The following is a 27,474-nucleotide window of genomic DNA, read 5'->3' as shown; positions in this document are numbered from 1 at the left end:
TGTTGAGACAATTGAAATGTCTCCCCATACTTCTTTGAAGCAAAGCAAATAAAAGAGTTTCTTGTTTTGAAAACTGGCCCACTTAGCTAAAAGCTAATAAATCACTTATTACACATTCTTTTATGTGAAGTAAAGTGGGCTTTGCTAGTATACATACCCCAAGTTTTAAAGTGTATCACATGTGAATAAGGTTTGGAATGTTACTGCATATCAATAACTTTTCTTATTATTTTCTGTTTCTCAATAGATTGTCCGAATTTCCACATTTTCGAAATAATCATAAAATTGCAAGGACATCAGATACGACTAAAACAAAAGATCTTAAATCCAGAACTCCTCATTTGGATGATGGTTCAAAGACTGATTCCAGAGGGAAAAGTGATGTTTCTAGAGATGTACATCATAGTGCTTCACTGCAAAACATGGGAAAAGAAGGAAAATTACATTCTGAAAAAAGAAGCACTTCACTTTTGCCAACATCTATTGAAAAACATTGCAACAACGGCGTTTGGTCACATTCTCATCATCAAGCTGGTGAGAATAGCTCAAGTGAGGATAATAGAAGAGAGAAAAAAGACATTAGACATAGCCAGCATAGTGGTGGAACTGATAGAATACGAAAAGACTTTAGTACTAGCTGTGGTGACGGTGAACTGAGGAACACAGAGCCTAGTCAAAGACTACAAGGACGCTCTGAGAAACATGGTAAAAGTGAGCCAAAGACTGAAAGCAAAAACTCAAAGTTTAAAAGTAACACAGGTTCAGATCATCAAAGTGAACACATTGGCTCTTCTTGGGAGAGAGAGCTGCCTAGAGAAAGGTCCCATATACGATTAGAATCTCAAAATGACAAAAGGCTAGAAAGACCAAGCGAAAGATCACAAAGTATTAGTAGAAAAGACCATAAATCACAGGACAAAGAAGAACGAAATGTTGATCAAAAACCTAAATCAGTAGTAAAGGACCAGGATCATTGGAGAAGATCAGAACAAACATTACTTCCGCATTCCAGGAATGAGATAACAAAATTTTCTCACAATTCAAGTAAATACCATCTGGAAGAGAGAAGAGGAAGGGAAGAGTGTAAAAGAGACAGAGGTATAAGCAATCATAGTTTTCAAGATGGCAGATGTGCATCTTTTCTTTCAGGCAGTAGACCTTACAAATACACTGACTCCAAGGAAGCTGACGGTGCACACCAACGGGAAAATGTCTCTTTAATTGTAGAAAGGCACAGGACTGAAGAGAAGAGGAAAAGAGAACAAGAAAGCAAAGAAGAAAACAGGCATATGAGACATGAAAAAAAAACACATACAGAACATTTGCAAAAGACTAATAATAAAGAAACAAAGAAAACTGCTACTGATTTAAAAAGACAGAATGACCCCAAAAGTGAAATTTGTAAAAATGAAATTTCTGAAAGAATAGAACAGCACAAAAAATTTGCAGCTAAAGCTGAGAATGGTGTAAATGAAACAAAAAACAAAGACTTTAAGTTGAGTTTTATGGAAAAACTGAACTTAACTCTTTCTCCTGCTAAAAAGCAACCCTTTTCTCAGGAAAATCGGCACAGAATAACTGATACTCCCAAATCCAGTGGTGGATGTGATTTGGAGTCCTCGATGCAGGCTGAAACAGTGACACATGTTTCCTCTGCTAGTGAACACATTTCAGAGGAAACCAAATCAAGGTTATTAAAACCAAAGGATGCTCTTTCAACAGTGTCTGAATGCAAGATCAATATTCCAGATAGCAAAATGGAAAAAAAAAAAAGTTTGTTAGTTAAATCTGTTGAGATTCGTAAACCTTTGGACATGCCCATTTGTGATACAGAGACTTTCTTTTCAACACCGATAGAAACGGACCAAACAGAATCCTTGCTTCCATCATCAACAGAAATGGAACAAACCATTAATTGTGCAAAGACTGTTCCCATGGTAACAGATTTATTGCAAACAGATGTGTTACAAAATATTTCTCAAAACTTTGGCTTGGGATTGGATACCAAAAGCAATGATGGTTTCAATTCTTGTATTTCTAAAGGTGTGGAAATGAAGGTGGGTTTCTCAACAAAAGTGGCTGAGCCTAGTGAAAGCATTTTGCAGCCATCAATTGAAGAAGCTGGTAACCCCAAATTTGAAACTTCTCTTGTGGGTACACCTCTTGTTGAGAGTAAGTCTTCTCAAATGGAGCCTTGTTTACCTAAAGAGACTATAGAATCTTCAGTGCAGAAAAGAGAGTTACTGGACCACAGAATAGAGATTGGTGAAACAAACTCAGTATATCATGATGATGAGAACTCGGTTCTGAGCATTGATCTTAATCACCTGAGGCCTATTCCAGAAGCCATCAGTCCTCTGAATAGTCCAGTGAGACCTATAGCAAAAGTTCTTAGAATGGAAAGCCCAATTCAAGTTCCATTATATAATAACAACAACCATAAAGGTAACAATTTATATTTTCTTCTATAACTTATTTTTTGAGATTATAAAATACATAAACAAGGTGAACTGATGTATTTTCATTTTCTGTTTTGGTAATATAACTAATGGACACTTTTCAGAGTCCTTTGTTAATTAGACAAGTACACCGAGTCTTTAATCTCTAAATGTAGGTAACTGTACAAAAGGGGGTAGTAGGACAAATTGGCGTCTTTCAAATGTTTTTGTTACTCAAAAGTCATGATCATATTGAGGTGTAAAGTGATGCTGCTAACGTAAGGTAAAGCTATCCTAAACTATTGGCTGATAGTTTTCTGAAAGAACAAACTTTACACTATCGTTGTCAGACAATCTTTTGAGCAAGATTTTTTTCCTCATGTTTAAATTGTGGTAAAATATACAGAACATAAAATTTACTAGCTGAACTATTCTTGAGTGTACAATCCAGTATACATTCAAAATGTACATAAGAGTTGTTGTTAAATGCTCAAAGCAACCCTGCTTGGGTTTCTGAGGTTGTACATTTTGCGGGAGCAGAAGGCCTCAGTATAAATCATCACCATTATCTATTTCCAAATGTATATAATCAACCCAAACAAAAAGTATACACATTATGTAATAATTCTCCCTTCCCCTCCCCATAAACTCTATTATAGTAACATCTGTGCCACTCTCTAGACCAATGACATGAATAAATACTAGGCATGAAAAAATAAGGTGAAAATTCTGCCTTTAAAAAGGCTATTAAAAGAATGAATTGTATAATATTTAAATTTTGGGTAGTTGTTTTTTTTTCTCAGGATGGGTTTATCAAATGACTTAAGATTTAACTAACGGTTTTGTGACTTTAATATACTTTTCTCTTCCATAGATGTTTTCCCACCAAATTCAGCTCATTCTACTTCCAAGAGTCAGTCTCATGATCTCAATAAAGAAAATCAAAAGCCAGTTTGCAAATCTGACAAATGTACAGAAGCAGGCTTACCTAAGAATTCATCTTCAGATGAATTAGAAGAAGGAGAAATTATAAGTGACAGTGAAACATCCAAGTCACAAAAAAATTGTGAAAAAAGCACCAAACCTAGAGCATCTGCTCAAGTGCAGAACACGAAGACTAACCCAGGAAGAAGGAAAAGGTCTGTTCATTTGAATGAAGGTAATAGGAAAGCATCTTCTGTCAAAATCCACCAGACCAATAGCAAATGCAGTAAGACACCTAGTGAATCTCGCAGATCTTCAAAAACAGGGAAGAAAGAAAAAGCCGTGAGCACGTCCAGCCTGGAAAAAATCGTTCAAATTGTTGTTGCACCCTCTTCTGTACGTGAGATTATGCACATGTTACGCATGATTAGAAAACATGTGAGGAAAACTTATATGAAATTCAAGGTAAAATTTTCATTAATGCAATTTCATAGAATTATTGACTCAGCAATTTTGAGTTTTACATCACTAATTAAACACCTTGACTTATCCAAAATCTCTAAGTCAGTGTCTACTTTACAGAAGAATCTCTGTGATAGTATAGAATCTAAACTTAAACAAGTTAAAAAGAATGGCATAGTTGATCGTTTATTTGAACAGCAACTGCCAGATATGAAAAAAAAACTGTGGAAATTTGTTGATGAACAACTTGATTATTTATTTGCAAAACTTAAGAAAATCTTAGTAAAATTTTGTGATTTCATAAACTTTGGAAGTGACAGTGATGAAGGAAAACATGAAAAAAAGAAAAAAGAAAAAGTACAACATTCAGATTGTCAGAAGCAGAGCCTGGAGAACTCCAACAAAGAAATAGTGAAAGCAAAATCCCCCAAATCAGAAGACACTGTTCATTTTAAGCCTTTAGTGGGATGTAAAAAATCAGAGGAAAAACCTCAAGACCAACAAAACTCCGATATTAACACAGTAAAGCATGGCATTAAAAAAAATTCTAATACCTGCTCTGATAATCTAAAGAACTCTCAATCCAAAGAACACTCCTTAGAACTAAACTGTGTGAGCACCTCAAAGTCAGAAAGGACCGAAGACGGCACTGTAGAAGATGCACAGGCATCCCAGCATGCAGCTTTGAAGCCAGAACGTAGTTTTGAAATTCTTACTGAACAGCAGGCATCTAGCCTTACATTTAATTTAGTGAGTGATGCACAGATGGGTGAAATATTTAAAAGCTTGTTGCAAGGTTCTGATCTTTTGGACAGTGGTGTTAACGGTAATGAAAAAAGTGAATGGGAATTAAAAACTCCAGAAAAACAGCTCCTAGAGAGTCTTAAATGTGAAGCTATACCAGCCTGTACAACTGAGGAACTAGGTTCAGAGGTGGTTTCTCCAAGTCCTAAATTGATCAGTGATGACAATTGGTCATTATTATCATCTGAAAAAGGGCCATCTCTGTCTTCAGGGCTTTCATTGCCAGTTCATCCTGATGTGTTGGATGAAAGTTGTATGTTTGAAGTGTCCAGTAACATAGCTTTAAGTAAAGATAATTTATGTAGTTCAGAAAAGAACAAGCCCTACATTTCTTCCATACTTCTTGAAGATCTAGCCGTCTCTTTAACAGTACCATCACCTCTGAAATCAGATGGTCGTCTCAGTTTCTTAAAGCCTGAGGTTTTGTCTAGTTCCACTCCCGAAGAAGTAATTAGTGCCCACTTTAGTGAAGATGCTTTACTTGAGGAAGAGGATGCATCTGAGCAAGATATTCATTTAGCTTTGGAGTCTGATAATTCAAGTAGTAAATCAAGTTGTTCTTCATCATGGACAAGCCGGTCTGTTGCTCCAGGCTTTCAGTACCACCCTAATCTACCTATGCATGCTGTCATAATGGAAAAGTCCAATGATCATTTCATTGTAAAAATACGGCGTTCAGCACCATCCTCCTCGCCTAGTCTTAAACAGAGTGTCCTGGCTGATGAGTCACTGGCATCTTTGCCTACAGTAGGAAAAGAAACTGTTGAAGCAACAGAGAAAGAATGTATTTCTTGTCAGGACTCAGTTTTTACATCTGTGGATGAATTGGATAAATGCAACAACAGTGTTGATGTTACTAGATTGGCAGATGCAGACCAGAACTCTATGATACAAGCACAGGTTCCTGATATATATGAATTTCTTAAAGATGCTTCAGGAAAAGTGGGTGATAGTAATAAATTGGCTGATGAATGTTTCAAATTGCATCAAGAATGGGAACCAAAGGTCCCTGAAAGCATTGAAGACTTGACTCAAGTGGAAGAAATACCACAGTCTGTTGAGGCTCATCTCCCAAACACGTATATAGACCTAACAAAAGATCCAGTTACTGAGACCAAAAACTTGGGAGAATTATTAGAAGTAACAGTTTTAAATATTGATCAGTTGGGATATTCTGGAGGCAACTTGGATCAAAATGCTCAAATATTAAACAGTTCTGTACAACTGGATACTGTAGGTGCTTTTATTGATTTGACACAAGATGCTTCAGGCGAGAGTAAAAATGAAGGTAACCATTCTTCCAAAGCTGATGGAGGTCTGGGGTGCCAGGTGATATGTGTAGAGGAAGACAACCGTAAGAAAGAAAAGGTGCGTTTGACAAATAGACCCTCTGAGTGCACTGCTGACAATTCTTGTATTGATTTGACCACAGAATCTCCAAGTCCATGTGAAGTGTTTAAAAAGGATGATTTAGAGTCAGCACCAAAATCAAATTCTGAAAGTTCAGAGCTATCTGGGGCTTTGGATAATGCTCACAAAAAGAGAAAAAACCTTTCTGATCTAAATCATTCTCAGAAAAAACAAAGAAAGGAAATAGACTTAACTAGTAGGAAAAAAGTCAAGAAAGCCACTCAAGATTCTGGTGAGAATGATGAAGCTCACCAAAGGAAAGCCACTAAGAAAAGGAGCCCTGCAGAAAATAAAGATCCCTCATCATTAAAAGCAAGCCCAGGGATGCAGGATTCATCAGCAGCAGCTGCCACTTCTATGAGCCTTTCTGCAAAGAATGTTATTAAAAAGAAAGGAGAAATTGTAGTTTCATGGACAAGGTAAGAATCTCTGTGAAACATTTAAATCACCAAGATATTTTGAGAGGCCAGAAATAAATTGTCATTATCTTCATAGTTTTGTCCCATCCTAAACTAAGGAAGGAAAGTGATGACTTCAGAAGTGGCCAAAGTTAGGAGAAATGCAATCCAGAGTACAGTCCAACTCTTACTGTGGAATGGACTCTTAACCAGTGGCATGGATTAGCACCACAGGCAGAACTTTTCTGTGCTTTAATTTTACTTTTTCAATTAAAAAGAATTCTTTTATATGGAAGGACCAGGTATAAGCTCATTTTAGTAAGGAAGGCTGATACATGCTGAAACAAGGCAAAAAGTTTGGAATGTTTATAATTGAAGTTTTCTCCCTAAATGAAAAATTTCCAGAAAGTTTCATAAGTGGGTTGTACTTTTGACTTTTATGTGAGCTTTTTAAGAAATGCAGATTCCTAGATTCCACTTCAGACAAGAAGGCAACCCCAGTCATGAACTGGAATAGAGGAACACAGTCTCCTTAATGGACTGGAATGCTCGATGTGAAGAGATCGATCATTTCTGTTGAACACTGCAGTTCTCAATGTCCCCATTTCTTAACTTGAAATGACAGAATAAAACCTCAGGTTGTACTAATACACACTGGTTCAGACCACATAAAAAAAGCAAAGAATTAGAAGAATCTATTCTAGCTTTGATTCTTCTGTTTAGTCTTTCATATTTGGGGACCTTGATTTTTAAAGTACTGTAAATATTAAAGGTAGGAAAAAGTTCAAGTAGAAAAAAATTCATTTGTCACTAGAAAAAGTAATACATTTGTTGTAAATTTGGTAAGTACAGATGAGCTCAGAGATGAAAACCATAAAATATTTCTCAGATCATTGTTGATATTTGGTATTTATAATCCTATTTCTATATACAATGTCACCTCTATTGATGGAGATTGAGGCAGTATAATTTTTGTTACTCTTCTACTCTAAATAGCAGTAATTTCGAATATTTATTTTGTTTTATTAGTTTGCTAAATAGGTAGCATTTATTTTGTTATTCTTTTACTCTAAATAATATTTCTCTTCCCTCAGAAATGATGATCGGCAAATTTTATTGGAGTGTCAAAAAAGAGGGCCATCACTGAAAACATTTACTAATTTAGCTGCCAAGTTGAATAAAAATCCAAATCAGGTAAACTACCCAGTTTTTACATCTCTGTTGAGTCATAGAGTCCTGGTGTGGCGCTGCGGGTTAATGCACTGGACTGCAAGGTTGGCAGTTCAAACTCACCAGCCGCTCCTGGGAAACCCTATACAGGGTCGCTATGAGTTGAACCAACTTGACGGCACTTAACAACATTGAGTCATAGATAGTGTGCCACTCTAACAATTTACAATCAGTTTAATTTTAAAATGCCTAATCGTAGTGGTTACGAATCGGGCTGCGAACCTTAAGGTCAGCAGTTCGAAACTACCAGCCCCTCTGCGGGAGAAAGATGAGGCTTTCTACTCCCGTAAAGATTTACACCCTCGGAAACCCTGTACAGGGTCGCTATGAGTCGGAACTGACTCGACGGCACTTAACAACAACAACAACAATATGTATATTGGCGGTTCATACCCACCAGCCACTCTTCAGAATCCCTATATAGATAGGGTCTCAGTTGGAACCGACTCAACGACACTTAACAACAACATACTATTGAGGGTTATTTTCTGCCTTTAGGTGATGTATAAACATATTCAACAGTGATGAAAAATATTGTTGAAATATTGATAATTAACACTCATTTTTAAATTTTTAGGTCTCAGAAAGATTCCAGCAGCTATTGAAGCTTTTTGAAAAGTCAAAATGCAGGTAGTTAATGGTTATATCTGTAACTGTGCCGTTAATACCTGTTAAGTCATTGAAGATGTGAGTAGTATGTGAGAAACATCCAGTTGAGTTCCTGCTTCAATCACTGGTTGGAGATGGTGGCTTGTACAGGTGTTTAGGGCCACCTCATCCCCAGGGATGTGCTTAGAGTGTTGCCTGTTGTAATTCAGATCAGCAAGGCATCTCCTCAACCTCCAGTTGCTGATGAGGCTAAGGTGGGGCAGGGGGGGAATCATTTAATGGTTTATATAATACATTTATAGTGAAGAAAAATTAAAGAATACATTCTTAATAGAAATGTGTTTTATAACCAATGGGATCTGTAGTCATTATAATTTAATATGTCTCATTTTTAATAAGGAGTGTTAAAATGCTAAAGTGACTAGAAGCAAATCAGGAATTCATAAACATGAAATCTATTGTTATCTGAATAGATAACACAATTTACTGTCATATTTTTAACAATGTTCACTGATTTGTTCCTTTAAGCCATTTTTTGGTATAAGGCAATAATGCTTAAATGATAAGCAAGTTTTTTCTGTTAAGTACTAAGCCAACTGCTTAAATATTTTGGATTTGTACTTAAGGAAAATTCAAGTCAATTTGTCACATAATTATTTGAACAAAAGGCACCCAATTTAAAATGAAATTAAATCTGAATAAAAACCATATTTGGATATAGATTTCAGTTTGAAGGGCCCTGAATATTTTTTAATTTACAAGTCCCTGTTAGATAACCTATTAATTTACATAACTTCTAGAAGCAACTGATTTTCTTCAAAGGATGTTTGGTATTTAGTAAGTAGTTCACTATGAAGCTAAGTATATAATTCAGAAATGGGAGATTGAATAATGTTGAATTTGGAGAGGAAATGGGTTACAAAATGTCCTTAAAAAATTTGCTAAATGCAAAAAAGTGGCCTAGTTATTTTTCCAATTAACTGTACTTTTAACCTTTTCTCTGACTTTAAAAAATTTAACTGATTTTTTTTTAATCTATATGATTTACATTGTAGAGAAAATATAAATGTATAAAAATTAACTTGTATCTGTTAGCGGTGCTTGTTTGAAATTTCTAAATTCTATTACAAATTAAAATTTTTTTTAAATGAATTTAATACTTGAGGTTTAATTTGTCTACATGATTAGCATACAGTAGATTATTTCATTCTTAGCTTGGCTCTTAATTTTTCAAGTTCTATAATCTCTTTAAATTAATTTCAAAAGTGTAATACAACGATATACTTACGAAACCAGTTCTGTAAATGCTAGTTCTGAAGCACCAATATCGTCCAAGTAAAGCTCATTTTCAAGATCAGTACTTTGTGCAGTGGACATATCAGAAAACTAGAATCATAACTAGCATTTTCTTACATTACAGATAAATTGCTGAATTCCTTGGAGTTTTATTGTATATTACACAGAAGCTGGGAATTCCTCGTGTTTTAAATGGGGGAACTAGAGGTTTTTTGTTTTTATAACATTTTTTGGTAACTGGATCTACATTTGTTATTACTCGCTGACTCATCTCAAGTCAGCATGCTCAACTTGTTGCAGCCATTTATCTGATCTGCTTACCTGTTATTAGTCAAGATATTTATTTTTAAATGTTAGAACTTGGTTATCAGATTGAAAAAGCAACAATCATACAGTATTTGACAGTTTCATTTTGGTTTATTTCAAAGAAATAACTTTATTTTCTAGATTTTTAATGATAGTTTACAACATTTTAAACCTGATAACTGTTTGGTTCTAGTTTTCATCCATTTGTATTTGCTTTTCTAATGGTCTCTCTCCTCATTTTGGAGCATTGTAAAATAATTTAAATTGTGTATTTGTAAATATGTATCATAATGATGTAAAATATCTGTGTGTATGTACATACATATATGGCTTTGTATAGCCCAGGTTTTTTTTTTTTAAATCTGTATAAAACTTTTTGTATAAAGTTTGCTTTCTATAACCATAATGTATAATAAAACAATGTAAAGTTCTATTTTGGTTAGAATGTTTCTTTTAGTGTGTTTAGATTATCATCAATTGGATTTTGATATCATATGTACTTTGCAGATTTGAGTATATTTTCAAAATCCGTTTACCAGCTAAAATGTCACCTGTGTCTCTGTCCCTGGGACCCTTCTGGATCTGTTTGCAGCCTACAATGGTAGAGCCCTTGTCTTAGCTCTTTACGAAGTTCCCTTGCCTTTCCCCTTCTTTCTTCTTTGTTTCTTCTGTTCCTTCCTGCTGCTGCTTTTTCCCCCTTTTCTGATAACCTGCTTCTGGCTCCAAAATCTGTGTGGTGCTGCTTATGTGAAAATAAAAGATAATGGAATTTTTCCATGAGCGTTTTGAAGCCTCCTCAAATACACCAATGTTTTCATCAATTTCAAGGCATGGCCCTTCTACCAGAGCCACAAACTGATCATTCCCCTCCATAGGAACACATGGTTTGCATGGTAGGTATGACTGGGCTACAAATCACCTCATATACGTAATTGACCAATCCCTGCAAGGTTCATAGCAATCACAGGGCAGGCTGCAGTCCAGGACCAGATAAAAGTATCCAATGAACTTACTTATAGTTTGCCAAGACAATGTCAGTCAATTTAGCAAAAGTGATAAAAACCTTCAATTAGAAAACTTTAGGGCAAACGTAACTCCTCAGAGCTTAGGGGGGGAAAGGTTTTTAAAAGATCTCAAATCCACTCTTGTAGCTCAGTATAGGGTGGGATACAAGGAGGTGAGGCAGAGGAGGAGACAGGGGTCTGGGTGTGGACTCTAGGGCTTTGTCCAGAGCTGTACCTGCTGCTTAGGTGCATGGAACAGTAGGCGGGCTGGCCACACTCTACTCCCTCATTTGCTTCTTACTGCATGCACTCCCTTGGACAACCCTAAGTAGACTCCCAGAGGTTTAATATGGTGTTCCTATAATGTCTAAATAGCATGAAACATGGACAATAAACAGCCTACACTCTTCTAGGATTATGATCAAAGAGTTGGGCAGCACACAGTAAGTGTTGTGTTACCTTTAAAGGTTGCCAAGTCAGAACAGTTAGGTTGCTATGAGTCAGAACTGACTAGACAGCACTTTAAGAAGAGCAAACATTTAACTTCTTGTGGGTAAATCCATTTAAAATTTAAGATTTTAGTCTAGATAATAATATTTATGAGGTCAAATGTTAAAATAACATAACCCTATCTTTGTTAGGTGCCATGCAGTCAATTCCTACTCAGTAACCGTATGTACAACTGAAGGAAACCCTGCTCAGTCCTGCACTATCCTCACAGTTGAGCCCATTGTTGCTGCCACTGTGTCATTCCATCTCATTGAGGGTCTTCCTGTTTTCACTACCAATTTTCTACCATTCTCTACCAAGAATGAAAGAAAAATAAGTAAAAAAAAAACCTAAAAAGGCAACAGCTAGAAAAATACAAAAGCCAAAAGGAGAAAAAGGGAAAGGAAAATAAAATCACGGAAGAAAAAGAACTAGACATAATGGGGAGAGGAATAGTCAAAGGGAAAGAGGAGTAAAGATAAACAGAAGAAAAGCAATTGGGAAAGAAGCAGAAAACAGCTGAGATTGAAATTTTAAAAAGTGAGGGTAAAGCGAAGAAGAGGAAGAAAATTAACAAAAAAAACGATCAAAGGGCAGGTGCCAGACCCAGAGGAGAAAATTCTGTGGTCTGCTGCCAGCAAAGAACCTCACATCATCAGTGGGCTAGGGATGAGATGGTAACAACCAAGAGGGAGTTCTTGCATGGCTAGGTGCTGTCCTTGGCACCCAATTTGGAAATAGTTCGTATAGACCCAAAACTGCTGGGGGTTTAGGTCATTTCCATCTCAGAGGGCAGCCAGGGATGAAAGGACCTGCTAGCCCAAGACTGACCAGAATCAGCTCTGCAGGCCTGGAGCTGCCACACCTGATTCCAGGTACAGGGGTTGCTGCAGGTACGTTCACTTTGGTGCAGCTCCAACTGCCTGGAGAGCAGGAACTTTGCTGGGAGTCTATGCAGATGAGGGGTGGCCATACCTCTGATCACCAGGGTAATGTGGGGAACAAGAAAAACTTTTGCACCTTTCTGTCCACGAATAAGCGGTATGACTCTTCACCATCTACCACCCTCGTGCCTTCACAGCAGTCTGAAAGTACAAGGTGACCGCACCTTTCCTGGACCTATTCCCCCCCATACCCCTACCACATTTGTTTAGCTGCTTATCCTACTTAGCCAGGACTGGCTCTGCAGGTCGGAGCAGGGTTCACCTAAATCCAGGTCCTGGAGCTGGTTTCAATAGCCCCTCACTTTGATGGGGCTTGCAACTACACAGCGGTCGCCTCCATGCTGCTCTGACCACCAAGAAAGCAGGAGCTTTGCTGGAGGTGTACAGTCACACCTCTCTCTGATCACCATAGGAGCATGAGGAACAAGAGAAAAATAGCACCTTTATCTTTGCGAGCCATTGGTATATTTTTGAAACACCAATATGTAGTCTTATTCTTTTCTAACTGTTTTCTTGTGAATTATGTGATAGTTTACATGGGAGAACATTAGCTTTACATTCATTCAATTGTATTACAATCCCCTCCCTGCATCATCAAACAACCAAAGGGTATACCCCGCAAGCCTACCCCCTGGTCATCCGCACACAGCCCCTCTCCCTCTCTGAGTCTGGAGTCCCCAGCCACTCCATCTCTCCACATTATCGTCTCTGCCTCCATCTCTGGCATCACTGCTTCTCTGGGTAGGGTCCCTCCGCTCTTCTCCCTTGATGGTCCCAGGGACCTCCACTCATGGACTGCAAAGTCAATCATTCCCCTCCTTTTGCTACAAAATGTCTACCTTTTTATTTGCAACCCTCACAGTCATTCTTGATAACAATTATTCACTATTGTACCACAAAGAATCTTATCCGCATTTCCTTTCATCAGCCCCACCTAGACAGATACTACTCACCTAGACGGATACTACTCAGTAGATATTCTACCTTCCTCCACACCCTCTGTATCTAGGCTCCCTCTTGAAAGCTTGTAAGCCAGTCACTGCTTGCCTTTGTAGCCCACCCATTTTGAGTAGCCAATGTCCAAGTTGCCCATCCCTGTATACCCTGTATATTGAGGGGATGGGACTGATCCTCGCTGTAAAGATTTGTTCCCTCTTTTGAGCTACTGTATCCATAGTTGTATGTCAAGTTCATCAAATTGTATCAGATTACTCTCTTTTTTCCCCCTCTTTCTTCTTCTAGTTGAGCTCTGATCATCTAGTCACCAATATGCAGTGTTGTCTCTGAAGCTGCTTACAAAAGTTTAAGATGGCCATACCATGCCTATTTGACCAGTCCCAGTCACCATTCTGCCTCCTTTTTTTGCCTTGTCTTCTCAGCTTCCTCTCCTAGTAAGCATTCAATCCACTTCTCTAACCCTTCATTGGAAGCTCAGGTTCCAGGGCTATCATCTGTGTTTGGTTTTCCTTATCTTTTTTTGTAGAGGAGCTGTGCAGCCTTACTGCCTCGTCTACCATTTTGCCATATCTCCGTAGCCCAATGTATTTTCCTGATTCACCGATGATTAAAATATAAAACATCACAGGATTTCTCAGTTGTCAAAGTTAAGTAGGTTTATGCGATAGGTGTGGTGCTGTAGGATAAGTACTGGACCGCAAGGTTGGTTTGAACCACAAAGGTCGGCAGCTCAAATGCTCCTTAGAAACCCTATACAGGGACACTATGAGTTGGAATTGACTTAGCAGCACTTAACAACAACAAAGCATATCACCATTCTGTTAAAATGGATAATTATTAATGAGCTACCCAATCATTAAACCTTAATCTGTAATTGCTACTTTGAATGATTTCCTGATGTATCTTTGGGCAATTCACAATCTTTGAGACTTCTTTTTCACCTCTTTAGCATGGATGAATTATACTAGAACAAGATTTCAAACTGAGTTCCTCAGGTAAGTGTTGAGGCTAGGGAAAGAGGGGAGAGGCAGTAGGCAGAGTCTTATGGCCTCTATCCTGCATAGCTTCAACTAGAGTGACTTTTGATCTGTTTTATAAATAAACTCAACACAATTACTTGAGTTAGGGGTCCATTTCTAAAATAAAATTTTAATCTCAAAATTTTTTGAAGTTCTGTTTTTCTATAATTGGTCTGGTTATTTGTTTATTATTAATATTTTTAGCATGGTAACACCTTTTATTTGAGCAACTCCATATTCTTTGCCAGGAACCTGATAGATGAACCCAATTCTTATCATTTCTCACACTTTCTCCTGGGAACTTCTTATTTTCTCACAGTGTAAATCCCTCTGGATCTCATTAGCTGGTGAAGGACCTGACACAAGTGAGCCTTCAGAGATCAAATTTTATTTTCTGCTCTTACTAGCCTGCACCACACATACTTTCTCTTTATTTAGTATTATGTCAACTTGCACAATTCTAAATCATTTACAGGTGCACGGAGAATCAACAACTTCCTATAAGAATTTGTACCACCAGCTGTGAATAAATATTAGTACTACTAACTACTTCAAAGGCAGTAGCAGCTAGTGGCATTTTCATGCACCTTTCTCTACCTTCTTTGTGTCTTTTTCCTGAGACTTTGCTTCTCTCTAGCCTTTCTGTCCCCTTCTGTTTTCTCTGACTTGGGCCTGCCAGCAAAGCATGGGTGGGAATGAGACTCTTGTTATGCGCCGGGAAGATGGTTCCTACTCATAGTGACCCTGTACAGGGTTTCCGAGGCTGTAAGTCTTTATGGGAGCACAAAGCCTCATCTTTCTCCCACAGAACAGCTGGTAGTTTCGAACTGCTGACCATGAGATTAGCAGCCTGATTCATAACCACTACGCTACCAGAGCAGGAACCCTGATAAAACCTTTCTGGCAGAAGTGCTTATTCCTGCTGAGCCTTTGGGTTGGTTGGGGATGAGGTAGTGGAGTGGAGCTCCCACCGAGCAGCACACTTAACCTCATCAGGCCATTATTTCAGATAATTGCTGTGAGGCTGGTAGTGAGTCATCCACTTTGTGCACTATTGTAAAGACATTTGCCCATTTGCTAAAAATTTTCAAGAATAAAGTAATCATATCGATTCATCTCCAGGAGATTAAAAATTAGATAAGATTATACATTCACTGCACAGATATTACAGTAAGCCTCCCTCCTATTCCCAGTCACCCAGTCACCTCCCCTCGAGGTAACTAATATTATTCTGTACATAAGTGTATGAGTTTAATATATTGATTCTGATAAAATGCATGAAAGGTACAAATTCATTACTTTGCAGGTGAATTTTATAATACAATGCCCAGGGCTTTCTTTGACAGCGTACCCAATACAATGTTATTGTCATCAAGTTGATTCCAACTCATAGCCACCCTACATAGGGTTTCTGAGGCTATCTGTCTTTTCAGGAGCAGACAAACTCATCTTTCTCCCACAGAGTGGCTGGTGGGTTTAAACTGCCGACCTCATGGTCCACAGTCCACAGAGTCACTGTGCTCCACCCAACACATATACACATATTAATACATATGGTTTCACATCTAGTTAATTTTCTCATTATAATTGAAGCTGGAGCGCCAGTCTAATGAAATGTGACCTTTCATTTTCATTCTTTACTTAAAAGTAACTTTTCAAAATGCAGAAGATACTTACAAACTTTCAATAATTCTATGTACTTCTAGCATTTTGTATGGAAAACAGCAGGCTTAGAAGTGTGTCTAGGAGCTGTGATTTGAACTGTTCACTGGGTCCTAGTGAAGCCCATGTTGATGACTCTTCTAAGATGGCAGTAATGATGTGTACATACAATGCTAAAAGACTGGAAATTAGGAGACCTGGTCTCTTTGCATCAAGCGACTCATTTGACCTATCTGAAATTCTGATTCTTTCTCTGCAAAAATGTAACCTGGGTTTCTAAGACTACTGGCTACTGTCTTTAAGACTCATTGAATAAGAAAAAACATTTTTATTGAGTTGTATGGATGTGCAAAAAAATGAAGCAGCAACCCTTCCTCCCACAGCACTCTCTGCTCAACTTGGTTCAGTAATACAGTGCAATGGCTACACAGAACTCAGACACACTCCTCAGTTATGGGGTTTATGAGGGATATCATGCCCATAGAACACACCACTCCACCATAAGCCTCAGCTTGAAGACACTTGGCTCTAGCTCCGTGGGTCAGTAAACTTAGCTCCCCCACAACCTCCCCATCCAAAGCCACTCAGATTTACTTGTCTCACTGCTCCGCCTTGTGCTCTGCTTCTCGGGTCTGCTGCTGCTCCTCTGCCACTCCTCCAGTGTTACAGCTTTTTGTCCATGGATTGCAGGGATCTCAGGGTCCAAAGGACACCACTCTCCAATCCTGACCCTTCATCTTTGATGGTAGTGAGCTCACTCATTTTAAACCATACTAGAGTTTCAAGTTTTCACAATTACAATCAACTCCGCTAACATCCACAGCTGAATCATGTCATTCTATCAGTATCTTCTCCCATCTTCTCTATCCAGAAGGGCAGAAACATTGTTAGGTGGGAGTTACAGACTATGGCTAGAAAAGACTTTAGATCATTCACTATAGTGCAGTGTATGTGGCTCTAAAGAACAGAAATCTCTTGTCTCACAGTTCTGGAGGTTGGGAGTTCAAGAGCAGGGAGTCAGTCATATTGATTCCTTCAAAGTTCTGAGAGAGAATCGGTTCTGTGCTTCTCCCCTACTTCTGGTACCTCTAGGCATCCCTTGGCTTACAGCTTTAGCATCACATGACATCTCTGTCTCTTCTTTTATAAGAAGGGATTAGGACTCATCGTACTCTGGTATGGCCTCATGTTAGCTTAACCGATAACATCTTCAAAGATTCTATTTCCAAACAAGTTCACTTTTATATATTGTTATTAAGTGTCATCAAGTTGGTTCCAACTTGTAGCCACCTTGTATAGGGTTTCAAAGGAGTGGCAGGTGGATTTGAACCTCCAGTCTTGTGGTTCAAACCAACATAGCAGTCAAGTGCTTATACTACAGCGCCATACCAGGACAAAATCTTAATCCCTGATATCTATGAAAGTATCACTTGACAACAATACAGTTTTGTTTTGAGTCAATTGTTTTGACACAATTCAATCCATAACACTGTGTTAGTCATTGGGGATGCCTAATGAATAAGAAATATTTTCTGCCCTTGAGGATTTCACCATCAATAAAGAGGCAGATGAGTAAGCTATTCAATACATATTGAGATCAGACACGAAACCAAGTCAGCAGAGCCTCAGTGAAGGGGCATCTCACCCAAATGAGAAGTTCCTGGCCTCAGTCCCTCAGAATGACTCAAAGGATTCCTCCTCAGGTGCAGCTTGGAACTTGGGCTGACTCCAAGAGTATCACAACCGACCTCTGACATCTCTCTTCTGTTTTCACTGACTCCTACTCTAGTCTCTCCAACCCTACATATATAACCCTTTCCAACTGAGCGGCATGTTTTAACCTTATAGAATATTGCTAGGACATACAATCTATAGGGCCAGCCCTCCCAGGGGTCTAAAAATGCTTATTCTCTTTGTGAAATGCTCTTCTTCAGCATGCAATAATTTGCAGAATGCTTTGGGTGTGACTGTCACTTGGCTACTGTTTATTCGCATTTGATGATGCCAGACTCTCTCTAGGGCAGCTGTTTATGAAATCGGACATGACTCATAGATCTGTGAGCATCAATCCCCAGGGCAACCAATGAGCATGCAAACTCAAATCACTACAGTTATCCAAAATCACTGTAATCAAATGAAAAAGGAAAATGACCATTTGTTTCATGACATAGAAATCTCAAAGACACAGCAAAGGGACTGCAACTTGGTGTCAATTAGGAAAATATTACAGGAGAATTGTAAAGCATTTTAGGAGAATTGTAAAGCGCCAAAAACCATTCTGAACCTTGGGGGAGGACTGGGTTACACCCCACTGATCAAAATTCCAGCGTTCATTCTGGATTGGGGCCCCACCACCAGCTGAGCAGAGCCTTTATATCTTCACTGCCAGCAGCTGTACTACTAATTAGACACATGGGGCCCAGCTTTAGTGTTCTGAGATTCCAATTGTGATTTATTTTGTCCACCCAGAAGGTAAGTAGTAAATATTCGGAATCGCTTTGTTTATGAAAAACTTAGGAAATTTCTGTGAGTTAGAAAGATAAGCTCTGAAATAAATGCAGGAAAAGAGCACTATTTTTTGACATGATTGTCTTAGTTACCATTGAATTGGCTCTGACTCTGAGCGACGTGATAAGTAACAGAACAAAGTGTGGCCTAGTCATGAGCCATCGTAATAATCACTGATAATGTTTGAGTTCACTGTTGTGGAATATGTGTCAGTGCATCTCACTGAGGATCTTTCTTGTTTTCTCTAACCCTCTGTTTGACCAAACACAATATCGCTTTCCAGCAGCTGGTCTTTCCTGATGTCATGCCTAAAACGGGTCAACATCCTCACTTCTAAGGAGCATTGTGGTTGTATTTCTTATAAGACTTGATTGGGAGATGCTAGATTAGATAATAAAAAAATGCAAGAACATTTCTAGGACCTAAAGTCATTTAATGGTAAAAAGTACTTTTTAGAAAATATAGAAGCACTTAACTAAAGAAAAGATAGTGGCAAAATGAAGCATTAAATAGTTTAAGAACAATAAATGGAGAGTTGTTGTTGTTGTTAAGTATGGTCAAGTCAGTTCTGACTCATAGTGACTCTGTATAGGGTTTCTGAGTAGCGGTTGATGAACTTGAACCACTTACCTTGTAATTCCAACTGACCTTGCAGTATAATGCATTAACCCACAGCACCATACCAGTCCAGTAAGTTAATGAAAATGCATACACTTTCTTAACTCAGGTTTTTCATATAAAATAGGAGCTCAAGTATTTTTAAGAGCTAAAATAATTCTTTCTACCACTCGTCTGTCAGTTTGTCTTACTGGGATTTGTGTGTTGTTGTGGTTCTGGAAGCTATGCCAACAGTGTTTTAAATGTCAGCAAGGTCACTCATGATGGACAGGTTTCAGTAAAGCTTTCAGACTAAAGCAAACTAGGAAGAAGGAAAGACAAACTATTTCTGAATGTTTAGTCACTGAAAGCCTTATAAAAAGCAGCAGAACACTGTCAGATAGAGTGCCAGAATATGAAAACATTATGAATAGCACCAGATTATTGTCAGGTACAGTGCCAGAAGATGGCTCCTCAGGTTGGAAGGCATTCAAAATAGCACTGGGGAAGAGCTGCCTCCTCAAAATACAGTTGACCATGATGATGTGAGTAGAGTCAAGTTTTGGAGACCTTCATTTGCTGATGGGGCACAACTCAAAATGAAGAGAATCAGTTACAAACATTCATTAATAATCAGACCATGAACTGTATGAACTATGAATTTAGATAAATTGAAAGTTGTTAAAAATGGAACACATAAAGCTTCACATCCTAGGCATTAGTGAGTGGAAATAGACTAGTATTGATCACTTTGAATCTGAAAATCATAGTTTGTTATTCTGGGAATGACAAATTGAAGAGGAATGGTACTGCATTCATTGTCAAAAAGAACACATCAAGATCTGTCTTGAAGTAAAATGCTGTCTGTGATAAGATAATATCCATATGCCTGCAAGGAAGACTAGAGTCCTGGTGTGGTGCTGTGGGTTAATGCTCTGGACTGCAAGCTCAGTTTGAATTATAAGTTCAGCAGTTCAAGCTCAGCAGTTGCTCCTCAGAAACCCTATATAGGGGCACTGTAAGTCGGAACTGACTCGACGGCACTTCACAACAACAATAAGAAGGAAGCCCAGTTAATACCACGACTTTACAAACTTATGCACCAACCACTAAAGCCAATAATGATGAAATTGAGAATTCTACTAACTTCTTCAGTCTGAAATTGACCAAACATGCAATCAAGGTGCATTGATAATTACTGGTGACTGAAACGCAAAGGATGGAAATAAAGAGGAAGGATCAGTAGTTGGAAAATATGGCCTTGGTGATAGAAACAATGCTGGAGATTGCATGATAGAATTTTGCAAGACCAATGACTTCTTCATTACAAATACCTTTTTTAAACAACATAAATGTTGACATACACATGGACCTCACCAGATGGAATACACAGGAATCAAGTTGAATTTGTGGGAAGAGACATTGGGAAAGCTCAATATCATCAGCCAAAACAAGGCCAGGGGCTGATTGTGGAGCAGATTGTCTATGATTCATATGCAAGTTCATGTTAAAGCTGAAGAAAATTAAAACAAGTCCATGAGAGCCAAAATATGACTGAATATGTCCCACCTGAATTTAAAAACATCTCAAAAATAGATATTATGCAAAGACCCAAATACTTGCAGAATGACATCAAGAGCATCATACAGGAAGAAAACAAAAGGTCATTTAGAAGACAAGAAAGAAGAAAGAAATAAAAATGGATGTCAGAAGAGACTCTGAAACAAGCTCCTGAGCATACAGATGCTAAAGTGAGTGGAAGAATGAAGACGTAAAAGAACTGAACAGAACATTTCAAAGGGCAGCTCAAGAAGACAAAGTTAAATATTATAATGAAATGTGCAGACCTGGAGTCAGAAAACAAAAAGGGAAGAACATACTTAGCATTTCTCAAGCTGAAGAACTAAAGAAAAAATTCAAACTTCAATACTCAACATTGAAATATTTGATGGGCAAAATATTGAGTGATGTAGAAAGGCTCGAAAGAAGATGGAAGGAATATAGGGTCAGATGTTATAAAAAAAAATGATTATAAAAAAATGTTCAACCATTTCAAGAGGTAGCATATGATCAAAACCCAATGGTACTGAGGGAAGAAGTTCAAGTTGTGCTGAAGTCATTGGCGAAAAACAGGACTTCAGTAATTGATGGAATATAAAGTGAAATCTTCAAACAAACTGATGTAGCACTAGAGCCACTCACTTATCTATGCCAAGAAATTTGAAAGACAGCTAACTGGCCAATCGATTGGAAGAGATCCATTATTTATGCCCATTCCAAAGAGAAGTGACCCAATGGAATGCAGAAACCATCGAACAATATCATTAATACCACATGCAAGTAAAATTTAGTTGAAGATAATTCAAGAATGACTGCAACAGTACATCAACAGAGAACTTCTAGAAATTCAAGTTGGATTCAGAAGAGGACATGGAATGAGGAATATCATTGCAGAAATTATCTTGGCTGAAAGCAGAGAATACCAGAAAGATGCTTACTTGTGCTTTATTGACTATGTAAAGGCTTTTGACTGTGTGAATGATAAAACTATGGATAAGACTGTGAAGAATGGGTATTTCAGAACACTAAATTGTGCTCAAGAGAGAATCCTGTACATAAACCAAGAAGGTGGTCCATTTGAACAGAGAAAGGGGATACTGAATTGAATTGTTTAAAATCTGGAAAGTTGTGTACCAGGCTTGTATTCTCTCACTAATTCAGGTTGTATGCTGAATAAATAATCTGAGAAGCTGGTTTATATGAAGAAGAATGTGGCATCGGGATTGTAGGAAGACTCATTAACAACCTGTGATATGCAGATGATACAACCTTGCTTGCTGAAAGCGAAGAGGACTTAAAATACTTATTGGTTAAAAAAAACACACCAAAAAACGTACTTGCAGTGGTGGTGATTATGTGCCTTGGAGTAGATTCTGACTCATAGCAACCCTATGTAGGGTTTCTGAGGCTGTAAATCTTTATGGGAGCAGAAAGCCTCATCTCTCTCCCTTAGAACCACTCGTAGTTTTGAACTGTTGACCATGAGATTAGGAGCCTAACTTGTAACCACTATGCTACTAGGGTTCCTTAAAATACTTACTGATGAAGATCAAATACCACAGTCTTCAGTACAGATTACATCTCAGTGTAAACAAAAATCCTTACAACTTGACTAATAAATAACATGATAAATGGAGAAAAAAGATGAAGTTGTCAAAGACTTCACTTTGCTTGGACCCACAGTCAACACTCAACAGAAACAGCAGTCAAGAAATCAAACGACATACGGCATTAGACAAACCTGTTACAAAAGACTTTGATAGTGTTTGAGAGCAAAGGGAGCAGTTTGTGGATTAGTGCATCTGATTCAAGTGATGGTATTTTCAATAGCCTTCCCCCCCCTTATTATTATTATTTTTTAAATATTTTATTGTGAATTATGTGATATTTTACATGGGCGTCAATAGCCTTTTATACATGTGAAAGGGAGACCATAGAATTGATGCATTCCAGTTATGGTGTTAGAGAAGAATATTGAAAGTCCCATGGACTGTCTAGAAGAACAAGCAAATCTGTGCTAGAAAAAGTGTAGCCAGAATGCTCCTTAGAAGCCAGGACAGGATGGTGAGACTTTGTCTCTCATACTTTGGACATCTTATCAGGAGAGACCAGTCCCTGGAGAAGGAAATATGCTTAGTAAAATGGAATGTCAATGAAAAAGAGGAAAACCCCAACAAAACCCCAACAGTAGCAGCAATGTGCTCAAGTATAACATTAATTTTGAGGATGAAGCAGGATAGGGCAGTGTTCCATTCTATTGTGTATAGAACCTCTAGGAGTCAGAACCAACTTGATGACACCTAACAACAACAACAAAATAAATTAAAAATTTTTTATACAAGTAATTATGGGAAAGGACCTAAACACTTTAAGAGAGGATGTTGTTGTCGTTATTAAATACTGTCCAGGTGGTTCTAACTCATAGCGACCCTGTATAGCATTCTCGAGAAGTGGCTGCTCGGTTTGAAATGCTTACTTTGTGGTTAGCAGTGCAGTGTGTATCCTACAGCACTACACCAGAACTCCTAAGAGGGTGTTGATATTAAGTGTGTTGAGTCAGTTCAGACTCAGTGACCCTGCAGAGAGTTTCAGAGAAGCAGCTGGTGAGTTTGAACTGCCAGCCTTGTGCTTCACATTCCAGTGCTTATCTTACAGTGCCACAACAGAAGCTATTACTTCAATTCATGATGGGCTTGTCCATATGCCTAAAATCCTTAAAAAAAATTTTTTTCCAGTAAAATTTATGAATACATTCTTAATTCTTTAATTCAAATAATTCATAAGTTGATAGAATGAAATACAAAAATCTCACTAATAGTTCTCCTCCCAAATTCCAAAACTGTTTTTTTGTATATCATTTAAAAAATCTTATAAAAATCAGCCATGCTTTCTTAGAAAATTCTTTTTTTTTTTTTTTGCTCACCTCTTCCCTCTTTCTTCAACTTCCCTTCCACCTTCTTCACCTCCCATCAACCTCAGGTAAATTTTATTAGCTTCCTAGGGTGTATTTTTTTTCTCCACTTATAAAGTCACATGCTTGTATATTTCTTGTACACATGAATATATATGTATAAATATTTATAGGGTTTTATTTTACTCAGTGATTTATGAAAGTGGGATCCTATTATGCACACTTTTGCTCAGTAATTCATTTGACAATCCCTCCAAGTCACTAATACAGCCTTTCAAAAGTTGCCATAGTTCCATGACGTGATCATGAAGAAATTTAGTCAATATTCCCCTGAGTTGTGTGTTTATTTCATTTCAGTGCTTATTTTTTATTTAGGATAGATTTCCATGATTAAAACTGCTGGAGTGAAAAGTACACACACACATACTGTTGTTGTTTCTTTTTTTATATTGTGATTTGGGTGAAAGCAGATAGTTTTTCCAAATAACAATACATACACTTCTGTTTTGTAGCACTGATTACAATCCCCACAATATAATGGCATTTTCCCTGCCTTCTCCCCACTTTGCCTTTCCATTCATCCTTCTCTCCTATCCCTTCCTGTTTTCTGAGCTTTATCAGTGGGAAATGCTGCCCTTTGATCTTGTATGGCTGGTTGTGATAGGGAGTACATACCTTCCTGCTGTTATTGTTCACTTTATAGTCCTGTCTTAGGGTGGTGCTATAGGATAAGCACTGGACTGATAAACACAAGGTTGGCAGTTCAAACCCACCAGCTGCTTCTCCATATACAGGGTTATTATGAGTCTGAATCGACTTGATGGCACTTAACATCAATAATAATCCTGTCTATTGTTTGGCTGAAAACAGAGCCAAGGGGGTGACTAAAAAAAGACAGTAAGGGCTGTAGTCTCAGGGGCTTCATCAGTCTCTATCAGACCAGTAAGCCTGGCTCTTATATACTGTTAATTTACATAAATGCTGCTAGATTGCATTCCAAAACTAATGGTTCAAATTTATACTATGTGTGTGTGTTTGCTACAAACAGTTAAGCAGTTGTCTGCTAATTGAGTCCACTCCAGTGCCTTGGTAAAATCAATCACAGAAAACACTATAGAGCTGATTAGAAGAGGGGAATTATGGGAGTTTAAATTCTAAGCACTTAATTTGTAGAAGGCTATGGTTTACAGTGGAAGCCATAACTCCATTTTGAGTCTTGACTTAAATTCAGACCCCACTGAGTTCATTCTGACCCTTAACCAACAATGTAAAAGGCTTCATTCTCAGGCAGAGTATGCTTGAAAGTAGATTATGACTCCCAGAGCCAGTCTAGAGAAGAACAGTCTTGCCTAGGTGTGTTCTTAATGGAAATTACTGTTTAAGTTATACCCCAACCAAAGTGGTCGGAGGGCCTAGAAACAACCCTGTAAACTTTTCTAATCTTCAACAGTGTACATATCCCAGTCATGGTCGCTTTCCTGCTTCCATAATCCCACCTTCGACTGTGATGAAATGATCTGCTACCAATCATAATTTTTGACAATTTCTTTTGTTTTCCGTGATCTATAATTAACTGTTGAGAACCGGCCTCAACATGGGGGTTCGGTTCACGAAGTAGGGAGATCTGGCGGCGACAGAGATAGAGAAAGAATACACACAAAGACACAACAAGAGAGCCAAGAAGACAACCTGAGACCAGAGTGGATGCGACACTGGCATCAGACAGATCCTGCATTGTAAACCTCATGGATAGGCAAGCAGTATGTACACCTTGCCAACTGCAATGCCTGCCCGTAATGCATGCCCTGCAAGCCATAATGCATGCGGGCTTCAGTCTGCGCCTCCTTTTTATTGCAGGGAGGAGCTTTACACAAAGGAAGGCGGGGTTTATTAAGACAGGGTACAGAAGTGAAATGTGATTAATCGTTCAAAACAGGACACAATGATTTACAGGAACAAATTCTAAAACATACATCACAAATTGTCTTGATAATCTAACATCTTCAATTTTCCAGAAATTCAAGCAAATTTATATAGTACTTTTTAGGTTTGAATCCCAAGGCAGCAACTTGGTTTCTCAAGCCTAATTAACATACCTATAGCACCTAACCTTCAGTGAGAAAAGGATTCAAAAGGTCTGAAAGGAGTCCAGCTGTTTCGGCTACCTGGCCGAGCCTTGTAGGAGAAAGGAGGACACCTATGTTAATGGCTGTTGCTATTATTCTTTGGACAAAACCCTGGAAGTCACCAATCTACTCTGAGTGAATTCCTTAGGGGAATTTTTTCTCCAGCATCTCCCAGCAAACTTGCCCTAGGAACTTTTAGGCCTCAGCTTTAGAAGAGATTTTTGTTTTAATATTTGTCCATGGGTATCAAGGGCTCATGTATTAAGTTAATATCAAACATAACTGAACAATTTGATAACGAACAGTTTGGACATACTTGCCAGGTGGCCAGAGTTTGTTCCTCAGAGAGATTTGTTCCCAGAACCTTAAGCACTGCCAACATAGTGGAGACATTAAGAGAGGCACATAAGAAACCATTTTCTCAGAAGCTACAATTACTGGAGTTCGAAGCATAGAATGAATTAATAGGACTAAAACAAATTATACAGAGCTAGCCCAACAGTGAGTTTGTAAAAGCCAATGAACCCGGGACGTCTGGAGGTTACTTCCTTGGGCCCTCAGGGTCCCTGGCTAGCAAGCCTGAGTGGCGCCGCTGTATTGGTTTTTCGTCCATGACACAGGGCCTCAACATCTCAGTGATTGCAGTCTGCAACAATTAACCATCCACTAAGGAGCTCTGGTAGCGTAGTGGTTACGACTTGGGCTGCGAAACTTAAGGTCAGCGGTTCGAAACTACCAGCCACTCCGTGGGAGAAAGATAAGGCTTTCTACTCCCGTAAAGATTTACACCCTCGGAAACCCTGTACAGGGTCGCTATGGGTTGGAACTGACTTGACGGCACTTAACAACAACAACAACTTGTCTATAGCTCTGGAAGTGAAATGGTTAGGAATTGGGCTGCTAACCTCACGGTTGGCAGTTCGAAATGACCAGCTGTTCCATGGGAGACAGATGAGGCTTTCTGCTCCCGTAAAGATTTACAGCCTCGGAAACCCTGTACAGGGTCACTATGAGTCAGGACCGACTCCATGGCACACCACCACCACCACCACCACTTGTCTGTCGGTTTGACGGCTTGCCTGTTGCTGTGATGCTAGAAGCTATGCCACCTGCGTTTTAGATATCAGCAGGGTCATTCAGAGTGGACAGGTTTCAGCTGAGCTTCCAGGTGAAGACAGATTAGGAAGCAGGAGAGATGGACTACTTTTGAATATTTATTCACTGAAAACCTTATGATCAATGGAACAGTATCAGCACCAGATTATTGAGCATTGAAACATGATGAAGAGCACCAGAATATTCTCAGATAGATTGTTGGAGGATGAGTCACTCAGGTTGGAAGGCACTCAAGATATTACTGGGGAAGAGTTACCTCCTCAAAGTTGTTGTTGGTTTTGTTAGGTGCCATCGAGTCGGTACTGACTTACAGCAACCTTATGCACAGCAGAATGAAACACTGCCTGATCCTGGGTCAACCTCACTACTGTTGCCACATTTGAGTCCATTGATGCTGCCACTTGGCCAATCAATCTTGTTGGGGGTCTTCCTCTTTTTCTCTGACCCTCCACCCTACCAAACATGATATCCTTCTCCAGTGACTGGTCCCTTCTGACACTATGTCCGAAGTATATGAGAGGAAGTTTGGCCATCGTGGACTCCGAGGAGCACTCTGGCTGCACTTCTTACAAAATGGATCTACTGGTTCTTTGGCAGCCAATGGCCCTTTCAATATTCTCCTCCAACACCATAACTCAAAAGCATCAATTCTTCTACGGTCTTCCTTATTCACTGTCCAGCTTTCACATGCATATGAGGTTATT

The 27,474-nt window shown here is 38.5% G+C and overlaps 2 protein-coding genes across 2 annotated transcripts in view; both read left to right on the top strand.

Annotated features, from left to right (window-relative positions):
• Positions 1–8,300, top strand: part of CASP8AP2 (caspase 8 associated protein 2) — a 42,423-nt gene extending 34,123 nt beyond the window's left edge. The window contains exons 7-10 of the mRNA XM_006870612.1: positions 248–2,445; positions 3,313–6,457; positions 7,531–7,630; positions 8,244–8,300. Coding sequence (XP_006870674.1) covers positions 248–2,445; positions 3,313–6,457; positions 7,531–7,630; positions 8,244–8,300 — 5,500 coding nt within the window. The remainder of the gene's footprint in view (positions 1–247; positions 2,446–3,312; positions 6,458–7,530; positions 7,631–8,243) is intronic.
• A 3,872-nt stretch (positions 8,301–12,172) lies between these two features.
• The window catches only part of GJA10 (gap junction protein, alpha 10, 62kDa), an 18,349-nt gene continuing 3,047 nt past the window's right edge, over positions 12,173–27,474 (top strand). Inside the window, 2 exon segments of the mRNA XM_006878291.1 lie at positions 12,173–12,461; positions 15,484–15,506. Of these exon segments, the coding sequence (XP_006878353.1) occupies positions 12,173–12,461; positions 15,484–15,506 (312 nt within the window).

This window comes from Chrysochloris asiatica, unplaced genomic scaffold (assembly GCF_000296735.1).
Source record: "Chrysochloris asiatica unplaced genomic scaffold, ChrAsi1.0 scaffold00146, whole genome shotgun sequence".
In the NCBI taxonomy this organism is placed as follows: Eukaryota; Metazoa; Chordata; class Mammalia; order Afrosoricida; family Chrysochloridae; genus Chrysochloris; species Chrysochloris asiatica.
The sequence above is the reverse complement of the archived record's forward strand: the minus strand, read 5'-3'. Positions and strand labels throughout refer to the sequence as shown.